The sequence below is a fragment of the Eurosta solidaginis genome, chromosome 1 (genome assembly GCF_040869045.1).
Source record: "Eurosta solidaginis isolate ZX-2024a chromosome 1, ASM4086904v1, whole genome shotgun sequence".
NCBI classification, from domain to species: Eukaryota; Metazoa; Arthropoda; class Insecta; order Diptera; family Tephritidae; genus Eurosta; species Eurosta solidaginis.
Genome location: NC_090319.1, coordinates 346031512 through 346053100, shown reverse-complemented (window position 1 = coordinate 346053100; position 21589 = coordinate 346031512). Strand labels below are relative to the sequence as shown.

General features: G+C 37.5%; 1 protein-coding gene across 3 annotated transcripts in view; it reads right to left on the bottom strand.

The window, feature by feature from the left end:
- The window catches only part of mfrn (mitoferrin), a 50193-nt gene extending 36978 nt beyond the window's left edge, over positions 1–13215 (bottom strand). Inside the window, exons 1-2 of one of the 3 annotated variants that reach the window (XM_067762515.1) lie at positions 12861–13215; positions 12127–12801 (exon numbers count right to left, since the gene is read on the bottom strand). In XM_067762515.1, coding sequence (XP_067618616.1) covers positions 12127–12243 — 117 coding nt within the window. In that variant the 5' untranslated portion in view covers positions 12244–12801; positions 12861–13215. Of the gene's footprint in view, positions 1–12126; positions 12818–12860 lie in introns of all 3 variants that reach the window. The other 2 variants (XM_067762517.1, XM_067762516.1) reach the window with 2 other exon arrangements.
- Positions 13216–21589: the final 8374 nt, after the last annotated feature.

Sequence of the window (21589 nt, the reverse complement as noted above, 5' to 3'; positions counted from 1 at the left end):
GACCACAAATACGATTTTTTTAATATCTTGATCCTTTCGCCACCTAGCGGCGATTTTTTTCACAGGCCGTTTCCATTCATGCATGTACTATGTGTTCCAAATATGAACCAAATCGAATCACACATACGATTTTTTGAAATATTTCGATCTATGCGCCACCTATCGGAGTTTTTTCTTATTATTGCATTGTCATCGGGTTCTGACCTGTATTCCAAGTTTCAAGCTTGTAGCTTATTTATTTACTTAAATTTCAATTACAAAATTCGTGCCGGCCAGCCAGCCACCCTGTCCGTTTAAAAAATGTATGCTCAGTAATTTGACATAAACTTCCAACCGTTGAGTGGATAAAACAAACGGTGCGTTCAGAAAGTTATCACCGTTGAGTTTGATGAAAGCGACAAATTTTGAAATCGATTGTCGTTAGCTTAATTCACAAAGGTGGTCAGCACAAATTTAAAATTTTACAAAAGCAAACATTTTTTTTTTATATTCGGTACATGCAGAAAATGCTTATCATGGCGGGACGATACAAGGTGGCAGCATGGTGACATACCTACAAACATAAATAAAAATTCCATGTGCTTTGTTTTTGTAAATTCGATGGACAAATGTCAAAATCGTACTGCGCAGGAAGTTGATGTATCAAATCAAAAAGTTTATAATCAGCTGTCCCATGCTGCCACCTTGTCTCGTTCCGCCATGATGCTTATTAAATTTAAAAAAATGTTTGTTGATCAAACGTTCGAGTGATATTTTTCTCTGAACGCAACGCTGATTATTTGTTATGCACTCAAAGGATGATTTTTACGTCAACTTACTGAGCATACTTTTTTTCGCTTCATTCGCTCAACGATTCGGTTATCCGACACTTCTTTGATGTTTTAAAAAGTCTTGTTTGTGAATACAAATGTTTATCTTAATATTATAGTGAACTTTGAAAAATAATTTAAGAAGTCCTTTTCCTTAAAATTTAAAGATAGTTAATTCATTTGGCTCAACTCGCTTTTCAGAGAACACATTTTCTATCACTCAACTGACGGAAATATGCAACGTATCAACAAAAATTGTGTTCGCTGAAAGCGCCCATTTATAATTCATTTGCATCTTTTGTTGTGACATATCAACATTGGCTACGTCTCTGTCGTTAAACAGAGATAATTTAAATAGGATAACAAGAAGAACAATAGGGGAAACCCAAGCAAATACTTTACTTGAATTTATAATTTCAGATTACATACTCATTTAAATTAAAATAAACCCAGTAAACTTTAGAGCTAAAGTGTGAACTAGCACTTATGGGACCTCAAACGATAAATATGGTGAATATAACCTAGAATTCACAAATTTCTCAAAGGCTGAAGAAATATTCGCTTGACATTATCGGGAAGATTCGCTTAACGAGCAGTTGATGTTTTTTGATTATCTTTTCAAAATATTAAATATACCATTCTAATGATCCACATCTAAATTAAAGTAGGAAGTCGGAGACCGCCGCTATTTAGGATGCGATAGATGAGATGAAATTCACTAGGATGAAGTGCTAGCGGAGATTTCTTCTTATCCGTGTAGGAAGCGCGTACACGTCAAGCAGATATCTGTTTGAATGACAGCTGAAACTGCTTTTTTAATATCTCGGTGCGCTCTTTAGCAGGGAACACTTCCACGTCGCAGCGATGTACTGATTTTGGTTAGTTGTTAACTGAAACCACTCGGCAGAGCTATTAGGGTTTCATCCATCCATGGCAATTCGAATGTTAAGATGGCGCTAACCAACGGGAATACGTGTGATGCGCCTTAATATCCTGGACAGTCCTAGCTTATTAGCTGTGTGGAGGACAACGGTGTAACAATCCAGTCACTTTATACTCAGCTGGCCAGCGTATGAGAGAACGAGGCGTAAATATGTCGGTCGGAATGTACTTGAATATCTAAGATCGATGTCTGCCTTCATCGGAAGGCGCGTCAGCCGCTTCTTTGCTACAATAACTAAAGCCTAGTTACAGCTCAAATCGGTTTGCCCGGAAAAAACTATTTTCTTGTACGTATTTCTTGTTGGAGACGATCGAGAACACTTTTCGCAACACACGCGAGAAATTTCACATTCTGCGGAAAGACCAACATTTCTAGCCGATTATCCGGGCACTTTGCGGCGCCTTTTTACACGTTTTTATATCAATATCCCATTTTTCACAAAGAGACTTCGCTTTTTCTATTGCTTCTTCACACAGAGTGTCCGCATTTCGGATAGTTCAGTCGCTAATGATACGCTTCTCTAAAATTCATGCCCGGATCTTGTAATCTGGGCTGCACATGATAAATCCTCCTTATGATTTCATACCAGAAATGAACTAATGTTATGAAACTAAAATTTAGTATATTTTACAACAGAACTGTAGCTTCGCTTTTGGTGTCACTTGTGGTGTTAGCGTCCTCTGCTAATTGTTCTAGTGTTCTTCGACGATAACGTTACACTGGCACTCCATCGTGTTTCATCATCGTGTTTCAGATTCACGTTTGGCAGTTTTTGTTAAATCATTTTTTAATAATTCCTATCGTAACGTTGAACGTGAGAAAAAAAGATATATGCTTTCAGTTATTCCACAACCTGTCGCAAGTGTTCCAGATATATGCATGCATTTTTTAGTATAGAACATTTCAGAAATCAATATTTGCCAGAAATCAGTTGTAATAAAAATAAAAATTATCCAGGAAGTTCTGCTTTATGGACCATTTGGCGCCCCCTGTGAGTAGCGACCGGAGAAAGATGCCCCCCTTGCCGACCCCTCACTACGCCACTGCACTTGGTTCTTGACTTTCCTGTTTGAGTATAATTACTGTTAACGTTACTGCAATATTTCGAGAAATATAATTGTTGCTACAATTTAAACGGCAGCAATTAGTACTTTAAATTCATTTTACAAGCGTTACCGGCAACTATAAAAGGGCATAATATAAGTAATTCAATGGATAGCGATATATATTGGAACGATTTTCCGTCATCCCTTGTCAAATTTGGTTTCGAGACATACCGGTTTCGGCGTTGTCCCATCATCAGTGTCGATTTTCTTTCTGATTTGTTGTTGTCGTTTGTCCTGTATTTATAGTTCGTAGGTGTATGAACAGGTATTGTCAAAATTGATGCTTGTGTATATTTAGTTATGTGTATGTGCTGTGTGGTCATTCAGAACCGAGGGTGGGTTTTACTGATCGATTTGTGTGGCTGACTGAGGCAGGTAAAAGTCCGTAATTTTAGTCGTTTGACCTTCTTTGTGGGTTTGTTGTTTTGGTGCGTTAATTGTTTTGTGGTTATTTGTTGCGTGTTTGTCTCTTGTACCTGTGTGATTACTTTCTTTCTTGTAAACAAGTTTTAAAAGCTCAAATATTGTGTCAGAAAATGTGTTTATCGACACTGATGATGGCACAACGCCGAAACCGGTTTGTCTCGAAACCAAATTTGACAAGGGATGACGGAAAATCGTGCCAATATACATCATTTATCGACCCTGTCGGAAAATCAACAAAACAGCATAAGTCAATGGTAAGTCTTTAAAAGTTGAGATTTCGAAGATTAATGGGTACACCCTGCAGTCTGTTTCGAAACGTTTTTGAACTTTTCAAATATAGGCACTCAATTTAGAACCTAAACTTAGTCAGCTCTGAGTTGAGATTTCTGCATGGGTTCCGGTAGTGCATACTCCTTTAGATATGCATGCACATTTATTGTTATTTTAATAAAATACAGCTAAACAAAAGCACTACGACCAAAATTGCCCAAAGCTCGCTAATAGCCTGAATCTCCGTATTTACAACCAAAACTTTATTTATAGATTTGGATTCCAAATAAGAGCGAAAAAGGGCCCGTACATAAAAACAGCAATAAGAAATAATATATATGATTTAATTTTTTATGATTAAGGGAGAAAGTGTACAGAAGGTACGATTACGAATGTAGGTGCCAAATCGGTGCTATTTACAGTGACACCTCACTTGGGCGGATACCCACAGTCAGTCAACTTTCCTCCGCCCGTGTTGTTCAGTGGATATCTTAGAACCTCCGTAGAGCTGGAAGGGTGCGGCAACGGCGAGGAAATGTCGGAGTATAAGTGGAATCTTCACATCGATGGAACCGAGAGGTTTATTGTATACTGTGCCAGTCTGGTAATAAGCAGATTATACTAGATGGCAGATGACTAAAGAGTACTTTAGGAGGAAGTGGTAGTCGTGACCAAAGCAGCAGAGATACTGGAAGGAAACTGCAGTCGCGTTAACTTTACATAGACAACCATGTTATTAAGGCCATATCCTAGCATAGCAATGCATATAGAAGGGTATTAGAGTGCGAATAAGCACTATGAAAAATTGGAACAGGAAGAATCTTACAATCATAGCTGTACATGATCAATCAAGCACGAAAGTTGTACGTAAAGTCGCGAAGTATCAAAAATCACATTAAGTTCAATTTTCAGGTCTAGAAGCCGCTAGTATTTCTATATATATAAAAGAAAGTGGTGTTAGTTACACTATTTATAACTCAAGAACGGATCAATCGATTTGGCTGAAAATTTGTGGGGAGGTAGCTTAGAACCAGGAGACGGACATAGGATACTTTTTATCCCGTTGTGGCTAGGGTCTTAAGATCAAAACGTGGACCTGGGTAATCCTGGGATGTGTTTGTACAAGATGGCTATAAAATGGAAGCTGTTTATGAATACTTTGGTACGGGGTATTTTTCGTACCCCTGGGTGACTAGGGTCTCGAGATATAGGCCAAAACGTGGGCCCGTGTACTCATAGAGAGTGTTTATACAATATGGATATCAAATGAAAGCTGTTGATGAGTGCTTTAGTACAGCGTAATTTTCATACCTATTTGTGACTAGGGACTCGAGATATAGGCTAAAACGTGGATCAGCTTAACACAAGGATGTGTTTTTTTTTACATTATGGGTATCCAATTGAAGCTGTTGATGTGTGCTTTAGTACAGAGTATTTTGTATACCGCTGGGTGACTATGGTCTCGAGATACAGGCCAAAACTTGGACCCGGTTACTCCTAGAATGTGTGTGTAATATGGATATCAAATGAAAGCTGTTACTGAGAGCTTTAAAGTAATTTTCATCGTGATATTCGATTTAGTCGCATCAACCTGGCAAAACTGATAAATATGCATGCGAAGCCGAAATAAAGACATGAATTAATAATACCCACATACCTATTTACATACGTCCTATTCGATTTGCCTGAAATTTGGTATAAATTTGCCTATATTAGTATTTACAATCCTTTTTTCCGGGAAGTAGACCAGAGACGGCCTGGGGCTTGGATTAGGACTAGGACTGGGATTGAGACTCGGAGTGGGACAGGGACTCGGAAGGGGACTGGAGCAAAATACATACCACCCTGGGACTGGCAATAAGGGATGAAGAAGAATGAGAAGAACTTGACAGAAAAGAAAAGAGGGAATGAGACTGAGAAAGAAATAGAGTGAGACGAAGATAGAGATTGATGAAGCTAAAACGTCGGGGTGAGGAGTGAATAAAAGGCTTAGGAAAAAGTGAAGAGGGGGAGTTAGACGGAAAAAGCTTATTAAAATGTGTGCAGATAGACCTAACTTAGGGCAGAACAAGGTCTGCCGGGTCTGCTAGTATCTACATAAAAGTGTTGCAAAGTAGTGAGCTTTTTATACCTGAAAATGTATCTAACGGAAATTTCGTTCTATTTCCATCACACGATATTTATCTAACGCAAAATTAGTTTTATTTGCATTGTCCTCTTTTTATTTGGCAAATTATATATATGTACGCAACCAGTATGACGTTTTGTCAAACGTCAATATGTATCTAACGAGCATTTCGTTCTCTAAGAAAGGGCTTTGTTTGATTTTTTATAAAAAAAAACAGGCATCGCGCTCAATTTTTAGCATAGAACCATCCCATTCCGGACAACGGAGGTATCCGCATAATAGGTGTGTCATTAGAATAAGTTTCTCCGTAATTGACAACTGAACTTGTCTGAGGAGCATCATGAAAGCACCACGTTATACTGGAATGAATACCTCACATAGATTAAATGTATCCATTGTGCTTATATCAATGGTTAATATATTAACATTTTTTCCTATATGTTGAACAAATTTCAAAAACGCCTTAAAACAGACGCACTCCAAGTGCGTCCAGGTTTCCTGGTAGAGACGAATAAATTTAAGCTATGAAATATTAGGAACGTTCCATTAATAGAGTCTTTGATGGACAGCGGTTTGACAAGCGTCGAGATCTGAGACTGCTCAGCTACAGAAGAGATATCATAAGCCAAGCGTAATGCTTAAAGAAAACAGAAGCAATCGCCTTATACATTAATTATTAAGACCGGTGAGAACAGTATTTTTTATAGAAAAAAGGGAGTCCGAGCTATCAAATGTGTTTGAGTGAGAGTTATAATCTTGGCATAAACCCCGAAAAGGTTCATTTAGTTCGATTTAGTTCGTTCTACATTGTTTCAGCAGGAGAGGTTTGAAGTGTCTCGAAGGCCGAGAGGGAACACAAAGGCATACTTCATTCAGAAGGAATGGGTTTCGAATTGATCCATTTAAAAGTTTTGTCATAAATATTACGCCAAGCATTTCCCTTCGACTAGCAAGAGTTGGAAGATTGATAAGCTTTAATCGATTAGTATAAGGTGGAAGATTATATAAAGAGTCCCATTGAAAATTTCTTAAGGCAAATAATAAAAATTGTTTTTGCATTGATTCGTCGTCGACTGTCTGCATGGACTTGATAACGCGGATTCCAGATTACTAAGCCATATTCTAATATTGTAAAAAGTGCCTTAGTTACGTAAGGGTCGTTAAATTCTTTTGACCACCGTTTAACAAATGCAAAAACACATTTGCCTTTATTCATTGTAGCATTAATATGAAGATTGAAACTAAGTTTGGAATCCATCATGACTCCCAAGTCAACAAACTATTTACAATTTCTAGACTATAGTTGTTAATTGTATATGAAGCTGGCGGCGAAATTCTCCGAGAAAAACACATAACATTAAATTTTTTAATAATGAGCGGCATATAATTTACATTGCACCAGGCAACCAAGTGATTTATATCCGTTTGAAGCAAGGAATGTTCCTCAACAGACGAGTATGATTTTAAAAGTTTTACATCGTCAGCGTACATCAAGATTTTTGAGTATTTAATTGTATTGGATAAATCGTTTATGAACAACAAGAACAGAATCGGACCAAATTGGCTGCCCTGAGGAACACCAGAAGAAACATTGATGACCCCAGATATCAAAAAAGACTAGTAATTTTGTAAAATTAAAACGATATAAGAGTTTACACCAACAAACAGAGCTCATCGAATTTGAGCGGGGTGAACTTGAATATCTTTTGGGGAAAATATTAATATATAGTTATGCAGATTATTAATAATAATGTTATAAATTTATTTACGTACTTAGATATATCACACTTAGAGCCTACGTTAAGCTGATACAAATATAGAACTTTAGTGCGGGTAAAATCGAGAATAATATACTCAGCTGTGTTTTTGGACAGAACAGTTGAACTCAAGTTTTCACTCTTTATTAACTCTTAGAACCTTCTTCGTGGTACACATACAACACGTTTAAATGGCATATCTTAAATTATGTAAGCATGACTATTTAGTATTCGCCCGTCATACAAATTTAGATTAAAAAAAATTGTCACAAGTATTTTTTTTTTTTTTATGAGCTACCTAGGAAGGCAAGGCGTTAAAGGCAGTACAAGTACCGAAGCAATAAATTATTAGTAAGAAGCAGAACACTTGAAGAAGAGAAAAGAAGGAATGGAAAAGACGGAGAGGCAGAAAGAGAGGCAAAGGGAGTGCATAAAAGGATGAAGAAAAGGGGTAGGGAGAGTAACACGGAAAAACTTCTTTAAAGTTATGCAGCTAGACCAAAGTTAGAGCAGAACAAGGCCTGCCGGATCGCTAGTCCTTTTTGTACAAAAATATATAAAAAATACTAATTCTCGGACGACACTAAGTTGGGATAAACAGGTGGTTTATTCTGTAACTCGAATCGAAATGAAATGCGATCCTTAAGCTGTCATATCACATACATTATTTTCAAATCCCAAAGAGATACCTACATAAATAGTTGTTATTGCACCAGTAGTTATTTCATAACGCCGTTCGTTAATTACCTCCCTCAAATGATAATTACTGGCAGCAACGAATGTTCGCTTCCACGAAATGTGGCGAAGTAATATTAGTTCTTATGTCATACATACATAGTATATATATATACATATATATACAAAGGTATTAAAATATTTCTATTCCATTACGAAAAATTCATTTTTTAAACGGTTTTATTTAGCTTAACTTGACAGGCCGGCCGCACGGCCGTTGTGAACGAATTTTGTAATTAAAATTTAAGTAACTTGCCGATAAGCTACAAGCTTGAACTTGGAATATAGTTCAGAACCTGATGACAATGCACTAATATGAAAAAAACTCCGATAGGTGGCGCATGGATCGACATAATTCAAAAAATCGTATTTGTGGTCCGATTAGGAACACATATTACATACATCAATAGAAACCGACAAAAAAAAATCGCTGTCAGGTGGCGCAAGGATCGAGATATTCAAAAAATCATATTTGTGGTCCGATTTGGCTCACATTTGGAACAAATATTCCATACAGTCCGGTGACATCAAAATATTTTGGAGTTCGAGGATGGACAAGCATGCGTGGCGCCGAGGAGAGTAGAGTCTTTGGAAGGATTATGTGACCTAGATTGGAACAAATTGTCAGGAAAGAGTCCTTGTAATAATGAGTCACTAAATGAACTAAATAGAATGAGAAATAATAGGCAATTAAATAAAGACTAAAAACTTTAAGAGTAATTAAAAAAAAAAATTTTAAGTTAAACGGTTTTATTGAAAACAATAAACACTAGAAAATGATTAGGTAGGTCCTAGGTACTAGTCATCACACTCCTCACCAATCTAGGGCGTTGATCAGACAATTAAATAAAAGCGTCCAAGTCAAATTTCTATTGATAGTCATAAGTAAGACCAACTGAACCTTAATCAGGTTATGCTACGCCTCACATTTTTAGAAATTTCACGCGCCCAACGCTTTGATTTAATTGTCTGATCAACGCCTTACATTGATGAGGAGTGTGATAACTAGTACCTAGGACCTACCTGATTATTTTCTAGCTTTTAGTATTATTATTACTTCATGTAAGTATTGTTTTATATAAAACCGTTTAACTTAAAAAATTTTGTTTTTTAATTATTTTATTTTTACTCACTTCAATTCTAGTTAACTACATAAAATCAGCTGTTAACCAGTAGAATTGCAAGGAAATTTTCTACGTTTCTTTCTTTACATATTTCAGTACTTTTTTTTTTATCGAAATTAGTTTATAGTAATAAATGGATATTATATTGGCTACGTTTAGTGGTGGAGTAAAAAAAGGACAACATAGCAAACATATTTATATATTAAACAGGCTGATCTAAGCCCCAGAAGAAAGTGGATTAACATCTGAACAACCTTTATATACGACTTGGTTTAGCAACAACGTCATACGTACAAGCAGGTATGACCAGTCGGGCTGGTATCAGCTCAAGTTGTTGTTGTTGTAGCAGTGGATCAGATCAAGTCGGTCGCTGTGGTGTGGTGGTACCGTGCTGCGCCTACCACAGGCAAGATCCTGGGTTCAACTCCCGGGGAAAGCAACATCAAAAAATTATAAATAAGTTTTTTTAATTAGAACAAAGTTTTTCTATGCGGGATCGCCCTTAGTGGTTACTTGCAGATGCCGTTCGGAATAGGCGTGAAACATGTAGGACCCGTCCCGCCAATTTGTAAGTTAAAAAGAAGCACGACGAAAATTGGAATAGAAGCTCGACCTTAATTCTCTTCGAAGGTATATCGTGTCTTTTAATTATTTTTATTTATCAGCTCATAGCACACCAACGTTATTGCTTCTAGTAAGAACGAAATGCATCCGGTTTATGTTCGTTTCCTCCAGGTTCAGGCGAACCATTAATTAACGAAAAAAATCGGCCTAAACTTCCTCGCAATAAAAATACTAACACTATATTTGTCGAAATTCTACGTCGCTATCTTATCATGAAACCGACGGCAGTTGGGGTGCGACTTACAAGCAAATACATAAGTTGAGATAAAAATATTCATAATTGACGGTATTCACTGTGATACTCTTTGATATACAAATTAATGTAAAACAAATATATTACAAAAGAATTCGTAATTTGTGTTTTTAGAGAAGATAAATAGAATAGCACATGTAATACTGTAGCATAATAATTTTTAGCAGCATATTTAGATTTGATGTGCTCCGGCCGACCTTTTTCTACATCTTGTGAAAGGTTTGTTAACAGAAAAATAAAGATACATACATATATTGTTGTTGCTGTTGTAGCGATAAGGTTACTTCCCGAAGGCTTTGGGGAGTGTTATCGATGTGATGGTCCTTTGCCGGATACAGATCCGGTACGCTCCGGTAACACATCACCATTAAGGTACTAGCCCGACCATCTCGGGAACAATTTATATGGCCACATTAAACCTTCAGGCCATCCCTCCCTCCACACCCCCAAGTTCCATGACGAGCTTGGGGTCGGATTTAAGCACGCTATCTGTTGAGCAGTAGAAGTGTTATTGTGAAGTACTTTAATAAAGGCCATTTTGCATTATTGAATAGTGGAGTTATTTATTGAACAGTTTAGTGATTCGAACGTTAGTAGAAGGTTGCAAATAAGAGGAATTTCAGTAAATTCGTTACAATATGATATATATATATGTTTTTTTTTTTTTTGTCCCCGCTTTGGATATATTTCTAAGCCTCAATCGTCTGGGATCTTTTTAGAGTAACTGTGCCTGTTCAGGAGGTTCTCCTGAGAAATTTTATCTCAAAAATACATTGTTGTAGCAAACTTTGCCCACATCAACAGGCACAGTTACTCTAAAAGGATCCTAGCGGGTTGAGGCTTAGAAATATACCCAAAGCGGGGTCAAAAAAGTTTTCGCGACAGTCTGGCTAGTAGCAGAAGGCGCATGTACCCGAGCGCACGGGCTGTTCACATCTGCAACATTACAATTTTGGAGAATGGGTTTGTGGTTACAACAAAAACATCACCTAAAAAATACAAGAGCACTTGCTATAGAGGATATCGATGAAAAATTGTGAGGGACCCCAATTAATGGATGGAGAGCGACACTGCTAGAATATATGAAGAAGTCCCAGGAAACTAGGGAGATGGTTCAAGTGAATTTCAACTTTTCCCTCTCACCCAAATGCACCCTAATGGATTTCGGACTGAGTATTTCCGGCATGTGGGGTGAATAAATATTTATATACACCGTAAAACAGAAACGGTAATCTAAATACAAAAAAAAAAGAAAGAATGCATAAGAGCTGGTTATATTATAATTTCTTTGCATATAGATTTTTATTTTTAAACTTTTCGCAAGTTCTTATTTTGTTAAATCTACTTTGAGGTGCCTAATATACTCAAAGAACCTTGACCAACATGTGAGTTCCTGCTTAATGCGTATCGCCTGCTCTTAAATAAGCTCTATACCAACTCATGTCATGATGTCTCAGTTGAGCGAATTTAAAGACAAAACTTAAACATCAGCTCAAAATTCGGAAATTGAAACTACGCTCCCGATTATAAGCAAGAAACCCTGGTGGCATAGAAGTCAACCCCTTGACCCTACAAAATAGTTCTGCTTTCTTAAAACAAAACTTTCGAGCTCGCATTCATTAAAAAAACAAAAATATGCATAGCACCTACTCATCTACACATTGGCATGCCATGCCATGCTGAAGGCGAGGTAGCGCACTTGAAAACAAGTACGTATACGTATAGGGTGAAAAACAACAATAAAGCAGCCATCAAAGAGGAAAGAATTACATCACGGCACTAAAATGTGAGGTTAGGTAAAATGTTGCCAACAGCTGAGGCAGGCAGCTATAGGAGACCGCTAGCAGCTACGTACAAACCCCCAATTAACTCGGTTGCCTATGTAGTAAATAAATTTACATTTTAATCCTAAGGCTTATTGTTGAAAAATTAAGGTAAAAAAAACACTCACCTTAACCGAATCCAATGGATACATAACACAATGTTCGAGCACCCCTGCAATTGCTCCGGCCGTCATATTTATGCTCACACTTGTAGTTGGTAACGATTCATAATCGTCCACATTCATGATGACAGCAGTAGTAAATCACGGAATAATTAAAAATAATAAGTTTTTGATACAAACTACAGGTTGCTCTGTAGTAAAATATGTAGTAGATACAGTTTCGATTTGTTGAACTGCGTTCTATTTGTGCTGCGCAAATTTTACTATGATATCTTGCACAAAATATCAGTTGTAAACAAATTGACTTTTGCAGAAACAAGATAAGTTATAAAGTAAGGCAAATATTTTGCATCTACAGATTATGAGCTCCAACGCTGGTTCCAAGCGTTGTCTTCTATCAATTTCTGCGCGTTCACTACTAATCGTTCGTAATATGCTTTCACTCTTTACAGAGCGCGAATACCGATACTAGCTGTGCCAGTAGTAGATATACCGCAGCTTTGCCCCACTTCTCCAACAATTGTCCAAGAGCTGTTATTGTCAATTTTTTATGTTACTCTTTTCTTTCCAGTTTTTTCGCTCAGCTTCTATAACAATTGTTTCTTTTGATTTGGTTTGGCGGCTTCTTCTACGTTTTAACCTTTTCTCTTACTTTTCTCCACGCTATAGGCGGCTGCCATCCTACAATTGATAACAGCTATGTACAAATCCAATTGTAAAAGAAAAAAAAACTAATTTACCAACTTTGCCGCTCGTTAATTAAAGCGAGCCATTTTGCGTTTGATCATGTTTACAAATATGTATGTTTACCTTCTCGTATAACCTGAATTCCGCAAAATTTTGCAATTCGCAAGTCAAAGTTGCTTCATAAGCGAATGGCCAAATCCACACAATTTTTTTTTTTAATGGCGCTCCCTCTGTAGCACCCGTACGATTGTAATTTTTTTTATTTTCTTTCTACTATTTTATAGTTTGATTAACGTTCTTATCCGTTAATATATTTTAAACATATGCACACCCAAATTAATTTTGCACTCGGAAAGGCGACAAATCGAATCGCTTTTCTTTTTTCACACTCTTTTGAATTTCTTTTCACTTAAATTTTTCGTAATTAAATGAACTGTCAAAACGGCTTCGCCAAGAAATGTCAAAAGACTTTGTGTGCAAAAGAGGAGCGTTGCCAGATAATGCAAATGTTATGACCTATGTAAATACAAGAATACAAGAGCTCGTTATAAATAAGTTATGTCATAACAAATTTAAGGCCCTCATGTCCAAAGTACAAATCACACTCAGAAGATTGCGCATTCACGAGTTCATAATTGATTCGTTCTGCGCATCTACGGTACAAATTGACTGCTTGAGCGAATGAAAGAAAGGGAGAAAAAAACAAGAGCTAAAGGAAAATTACGTAAAAATTGTCAACAAAAAACAGCTGACCTTTTGTTTACATGCGTAATGCGAAATCTTGTATGGTGTTTTTTGTGTCCAAACACCAGTTTAAGGGCCAATTAATGGTGCCTAACACTGCTAGTACGCCCCCCAGCGGATAAGGGGGTAAGAATATACCCGCGGTAGGAATGCCTGTCGTAAGAGGCGACTAAAATACCAGACTCAAGGGGTGTGTAGCGCAACCACTCAGGTTGCCAGCGCAATATATAGCTTCTCCAAACCTAATTGTCAACCTCACCTATCCGCGGCGAATCCTGTTTCACTAACAGACGAGGCTCTGGCGACCCCAAGCTCCTCATGGAACTTGGGGGTGGGGAGGGAGGGGATGGCCTGAAGGTTTAATGTGGCCACATAAATCGTTCCCGAGATGGTCGGGCTAGCACCTTAATGGTGCTGTGGTACCGGAGCGTACCGGATATGTATCCGGCAAAGGACCATCACATCGATAACACTCCCCAAAGCCTTCGGGGAGCAACCTTATCGCTACAACAACAACAACAACAACAACTGCTAGTACGCGTCCAAAAATATCGAGAGAGGTGTCAAAAGACGCGTCTTGACATCAGTATTAATAATTCGAAGGCGGAAAAAAGAATTATAAGTCGTTCAAAAGATATTAACGAAAAACCGAAAAATCACCCGCTGGTCCCTCCGAAACGGGGGGGGGGGGGGGGGGGGGGGGATCCATAGTATTTTTGCGCAGAACACCTTTCTGTATTGGCGGCCTTCGGCCGCGCTTATAAAAAATTACCCTGGGTGTGTCCAACACCGGTTTGGAGACCAAACCTATATCCGCGCAAAACACTTATGATCACAATATTTTTTGTGTTTTACAACAACCACATGAAAATCGCCAACTTCAACTGCAAATATCTCCGGACATAGATAGAATTTTTCTTCGAATTGTTGTTGTCGAAGTCAATACGCATTTTTTGACACCTCTGTCCATATTTTTGGATGCGTATTACAATGTCATGCTATCGTATAGAATTACCGGTTTTTGGTTTCTCGCCATATCCATAACCTTAAAATATTTGAGTTGGTCAATTTAATAACTTTTTATAGATTTTATTCATTGTTTTGGGTCCGTTACGACTAAGAGATCTATTTTTTGTGGAATAAGTTTGTAATTTTTTCCGTTTTCTTCATTTTTATGAAATTTTCACGATCTTTTGGTTAAGCACCATTAATCGATCACATTGGAGATGGTTATGGATATGGGTATGGTTACGACTATGGCGTTAGGGTTAAGGAAGTTAAATTGGCCCTTTATTAGGCGAATATACAAAAACGTTTTGGTCGTCGTGCTGCTTTGCTTCAATGCGTTTTCGACACCGATCTTAAAGCCGGAGTCATTGGTGCCGTATGTCGTATCGCTGTATCCGTATCCCTAACGTAATCAGCTGTTTATCGTTACGACGGTAAACGAAAACCCAATTGGTTGGCTACGATACGGTTACGACCTTAGCGGCACCAATAATCGATTGCATTGATTCTCATAAGGTTGGTCGAATCAGCTTAAAGCTGGAGACATTGGTGATTTATCGGTAACCGTGTCGGTAACCTTATAACAGCTGATTCGACCAATCTTATGAGAATCAATGCAATCGGTTATTGGTGCCGCTAAAGTCGTAACCGTATCGTAGATAAAGCTGGAGACATTGGTGCTTTATCGGTAACCGTATCGGTAACTTTATAACAGCTGATTCGACCAACCTTATGAGAATCAATGCAATCGATTATTGGTGCCGCTAAGGTCGTAACCGTATCGTAGCCAACCAATTGGGTTTTGGTTTACCGTCGTAACGATAAACAGCTGATTACGTTAGGGATACGGATACAGCGATACGACATACGGCACCAATGACTCCGGCTTAACCAATTGGTTTTTGGTTTACCGACGTAACGATAAACAGCTGATTACGTTAGGGATACGACTACAGCGATACGACATAAGGCACCAATGACTCCGGCTTTAAGCTGGAGACATTGGTACTTTATCGTTAACCGTATCGGTAACCTTATAACAGCTGATTCGACCAACCTTATGAGAATCAATGCAATCGATTATTGGTGCCGCTAAAGTCGTAACCGTATCGTAGCCAACCAATTGGGTTTTGGTTACCGTCGCAACGATAAACAGCTGATTACGTTAGGGATACGACTACAGCGATACGACAAACGGCACCTGTGACTCCAGCTTTAGGTCGAGCTTAAATAGAAACATTTTAGTGGTCAAAACATAATAATGTCAAACCATTTCATTGTTATCTTATGGCACTGTTAAGCGTCAAAGCGAAGCATGCCTTTCGTAAGTGGCGGCGGAAATCCACAGACTATAAACTTCCTTAACCTCCGGAGAGAGCTCTTGTGATTACAACAACACAGATAAGGGGCCCTATGCAAATTTTTCTTTCATACAAATTATATGAAGAAATAGTGTACATTTTAAAACTCACAGTTACTGAATAGGACCCGTATTGGGTTTTACGATCGGTGATCGAAACGCATTTTTAAATCAGAATACCCTCTTCCTAGTTCCATGAGGAACTTGGATCCACCTGAGCCTAGCCTGCTAAATATGTGTATGATACCTAGAGTTTGTGGGCATAGTTTTGAAAATCGGATGGCTATGTAAATTCCATTATATTTCCAGGTTTCACGTTATGGCATAGCAGAAGGGCGATTAAAAGATATCCAATCGGACTTTACACCTGATACGGACAATATTATGTACAGGACATCCCTCGCGGCCACCATTTACGCCAACTGCCTGTTAAGTGCACCTCCAGGCCAAATGGGAGAAAAGCCCCCACATCTCTACCAAAGAATTCAGATTAGATTAGATTAGATTAGATTATTTATTTATTACGGCCAGAAGCCTAATTCGTAAATTTGAAAATATTACAGTTTTTTATCTTATAGCTAAGGTTTTACAATATTCATATAATTTTGTTTTAAATACTGTTATTTGGTTGCAACTTTTTATATCCATAGGCAGTTCATTGTAACTTTTCAGACCCTTGTAGAAAATGTTCTGTTGATCAATTTCAGTTCTAAAAAACGGCAATTTGAAATTATGTTTGCTCCTCGTATTTATGTTGTGAGTTTGCTCAACTAATGCTATATTTTTATTTAAATACTCAGGTACATTTCCATGTTTAATATTAAATATGAATTTCATGGAGTGGAAAAAAATCTTTTGTTTCACACTTAACCAGTCTAAAGTCTTCAACATGTCAGCCGTTCGTGTATCTCTAGGTTTCTGAAGAATAAATCTCATGCATCTATTTTGAAGCTTTTGGAGCTTGTCTACTTCTTTATCCGATATTATGAATAGAATGGACGGGCAGTACACGAAGTGCGGTTCTATAACTGATTTATATAAGATTATTTTGTACTTTTTCTGAATGAATTTCGTTGTTCTCTGCATCACTCCTATTTTATTAGCAGCTTTTTTAATTGTATAATTTATATGATCTTCAAATTTGAGTTTATTATCAATTATTATTCCTAAGTATTTTATACTGTTAACTCTTTGTATGATTTCATCATTTATTTTTAGCTCGGCTATATCTTCCTCATTGATATTCCTCCTTGTTATTATCATATATTTAGTTTTATTTATGTTTAGTTTCAGTCTATTACCACACAACCATTTATACAAGTTATTTATTTCATGTTGCATTTTGGCGAGTGCAGTATTAATATTATTTTCACTTATCATAATTAATGCATCATCCGCAAAAAGTCTAATTTCACAACCTTCGATAGCATTGACTATGTCATTTATGTATATAAGAAATAATATAGGTGCCAATACTGAGCCTTGAGGTAACCCTATGGGTACCTCTAATTCATCCGACGTCACAGCATTTATAACTGTTTTCTGCTTTCTCTGCTTCAAATAGTTGCGGAACCATTTAAGTTCAATATCAGTTATGCCAATCCGCTGCATTTTTTTTATTAATATCTCTCTATCCACCGTTTCAAAAGCTCTTTTGAGGTCAAGGAAAACTGAAACCACTACTTTTTTGTTGTTTAGCTCTTCTTTCCAATCAGATATCACCAAGTTCAGCGCTGTCTCACAGGAGTGTTTTTTCCTAAATCCTGACTGTTGGTAGACTAATATATTATTTACTTCAAGATGATTCACCAACTGATTCTTAACAACGACTTCGAGAATTTTAGCATCACTTGGCAGGGTATTTATGGGTCTAAGTTCTTCAGGTTGCATTGTCTTTTTAACTTTTTCCACAGGTATTATTGTTGACGTTTTCCACATTTCAGGTACTACACCATCTTCTAAGCTGTTATTAATTATTTGAGCATAGAAATATCCGGTATACGATATACAATCTTTTAGTACACCTTCGGATAGCAGTTTTCTTCCACCTATTTTATATTTAAAGTCTGTTAAGATATTAATAACATCATCGGTGGTAATTTCAGCAAACTTTAATTTTGAATGGACTTGTGTATCCTCTAGTGCTACTTGACAGGTTTCGATGTTATTATTAATTTCAATCACACTGTTTACAAAAAATCTATTTAGACCATTCGCCAGATCGGTTTCGTTTTCAACCAGTATGCCATCCAGTATCACCTTTTTTATCCCTTCGTTATCTTTAGTTTGGTTAACCGTTTGTTTGAGATATTTCCACATTTCTTTAGCATTATATTCATTCAAAATGATTTTATTCTCCATATACTTTATTTTTTTCAATTTGACTAATTTTTTGTAAGACCTATTTATATTTTTATATTCATCCCACTCTCCAGTTTGTAACGCACGCGTGTACATATTGTATTTATATTTATTCATTTGTGCCAATTCTCTATCATACCATTTATTCATTAACTTAATATGCACTTCTTTCTCGTAGGTTAAACTTTCCATAGCCTGAATCATTATATTATTAATTAATTCGACTTTTACATCAATTGATAAGTTTATAGTAAAGTTGAAGTTAAATGATCTAAGGACGCTTATTAAAATATCACTATTATATTTGTCCCATGCTATGATTTTTTTGGTCAGTCTCATCTTGTATACTTTGGACGTTTTAATATTAAATTTTATAGTTTCATGATCAGATATTTTGTATTCCTGCAAATTATTACAGAGAATTTCATCCGAGTTTGAAAATAATAGATCAATTTTCGATTCACTTGTATCTGTGATTCGCGTATTAAATTCTATTTTTTGGCTCATCCCCATCACAGCAAATATCTCATTTAATTTAGTACTATATGTCGAAATGCAGTTCATGTTAATATTAAAATCACCGACTACTATATTATGGTTACTTTTTTCATATTTATCAATTAGAATTTCATTTAGGTATTCAACAAAAGCTGCATCACTAGTGCTCGGCGAGTGGTACAGAACTCCAATAACCCTGTTCGAACACGCCTGCTGTTAAGGCAGGTCTACAGCGGGTTAGTGGGCTTAGAATATACCCGCGGAAGGTATGCCTGTCGTAAGAAGCGACTAAAATACCAGATTCAAGGGGATGTGTAGCGCAACCCTTCAGGTTGCCCGCGCAATATATAGCTTCCCCAAACCCAATTGTCAACCTCACCTATCCGTGGCGAATCCTGTTTCATTAACAGCGGAGGCTCTGGCGACCCCGAACTCCTCGTGGATCTAGGAGGACGGTATGACCTAGAAGGTCGCATGTGGTCATAACAAATCGTTCCCGAGATGGTAGGGCTAGGTATCGAAATGTACCGTATCTGCATCCGGCAAAGGACCATCAACATCGATAATACTCACCAAGGCCTTCGGGGAAAGTCCTTATCGCTACAACAACTGGGACTGCGCTCTTCACGAAGCATCCGATCTCATACGAAGGGATGAGATGTACATGAAAGGTTTCGAAACGGTTATAAACGTGGCGGACATCTGTGTGCGACCACCATTTGGTTATCTTCTGGTTAATTCCGAGGAATACGCTATGACGGCAATTAATATGCTATGGATCACCCGGAATAAAGAGCTTAAGGACCCTATGGCCATGTTTGGATAAGAAAATAAGAAGCTTCCTCCACAAAACCGCTCTACGGACGTTATCACAGGGTACTGTGCTATTACACCGATGCTTTTATGGTTGGGTATACCTCCAAGCTACCTCTGCTTAAGCTTTTACGATGCGGAGTAATTGATATCGACTCGACAACATTCCCCACCAATGCCCAGGAATGCAAGCAAGAGGACTCAGACTTCTGGTCGCCCGTTTTTTTGGCAGTCTGAGAGGTTCATAAGGGAAAGCAAGTGGTTTGCTGAGGACCAAAACTGGAGAGATGCGATGAAATATCGGATGTATGAAATGGGAATGACAGCAAACTCGCATTGACTGGCGCCATTGGAAGCACTTTTTGAACCAGAGTGTCTAGAGAGCGCATCATTTTAGCTTTTATTCGTAGCACTATGCTCATACCTAGCACACTAAGATCTTCGGTTCAAGTCCCGGGCAAAGCAGCATCAAGAAGTTTACCTAAGCGGGTTCACTCCTCGGCAGTGGTTAGCAAACACTCCGAGCATATTTCTGCCATGAAAAGGCTTTCAGTAAAAATAAAACTGTCTTGCAACGGCCGTTCGGTGTCTGCATAAAATTTGTAGGTCCCGTCCCGCCATAGAAGGTCGGTCTTAATTTCCTTGGAGGCAAATCGCACCCAATACTTTTTTATGTTCATAGTTAATCACAGCTCATCTTTCTAAAACAAATACAGCTGGCAGCTGAACTGAATTATATCCCTTTTTTATTAGAAACATTTATCGTTACAAAGGATACTCATATATTTTTCAGAGTCTTGTCAGCATATGCCATTTCTTCTTCGAGTTATAGCTCCCGAAATGGTGGTAATTGCTTTGTAAAAAGAGGCGGACCACGCATACAAATAAAACTTTTTCCGTCTATTTTATTCGTCTGGGCCCAAAAATACATACATATATACCCTCAAACAGAAAATATGTATACCTACCAAATTTTGACACGGTACGTCAATTATTCTACGAGTTATGGCACTCGAAAATAGAAAAATGCTTTTTCTAAAAGTAGCGGTGCCACGCAATTTGTTTTCTCTGTATATATTGTTTTTTATAAATATACTAGGAGGCCCGGCAGACATTGTTCTGCCCTAAATTTGGTCTATCTGCATACATTTTAACCCTAGTGAGATAACGTACGTGAGACGTACGTCGTTTTAATTTTGCTCTCAGTCTCTCACGATCGTAAAGAGAGAACATTCTCATTCTCAGTTTTCTCAGCTACCATTACCTGTGGGGGTGTTTTTCAGTAGTAACTTTTTTGTTTGCTGAAATATATACGATTGTTTTTTAAAAATACGTCTAAGAGACGTATCGTTATCTTTTACGTGACTAAAAATTTTATATGTAATTTTGGCCTAAAATGGTAATTTTAGCTAATATTTTTATACTCGGCTGAGCAGAGCATGCAAAACTTTTAAATTACCTTCCTTTAAAAGTGGGCGGTGCCACGCCCGTTGTCCAAGATTGTACTAATTTTCTATTCTGCGTCATAAAGTCAACCCACCTACCAAGTTTGATCGCTTTATCCGTCCTTGGTAATGAATTATCGCAGTTTTTCGGTTTTTCGAAATTTTCGATATCGAAAGTGGGCGTGGTTACAGTGCGATTTAGTTCATTTTAAATAGCGATCTGAGATGAGTGCCCAGGAATGTACATACCAAATTTCATCAAGATACTCAAAATTTACTCAAGTTATCGCGTTTACGGACGGGCGGACATGGCTAAATGAATTTCTTTTTTCGCCCAGATCATTTTGATATATAGAAAGAAGTCTATATCTATCTCGATTAGTTAATGCCGTTACAGGGTACCGTTATGCGAACAGAATTAATATACTCTGTGAGCTCTGCTGAGAATAAAAAGAAACTTTTAAGGTTTTGCAAACCCGTAAAAAAAGTACTTTGAAGATATTATTTCGTTTCGACTTAAAAAGAGAGGAATTATACCAGTGAGACATGTAAA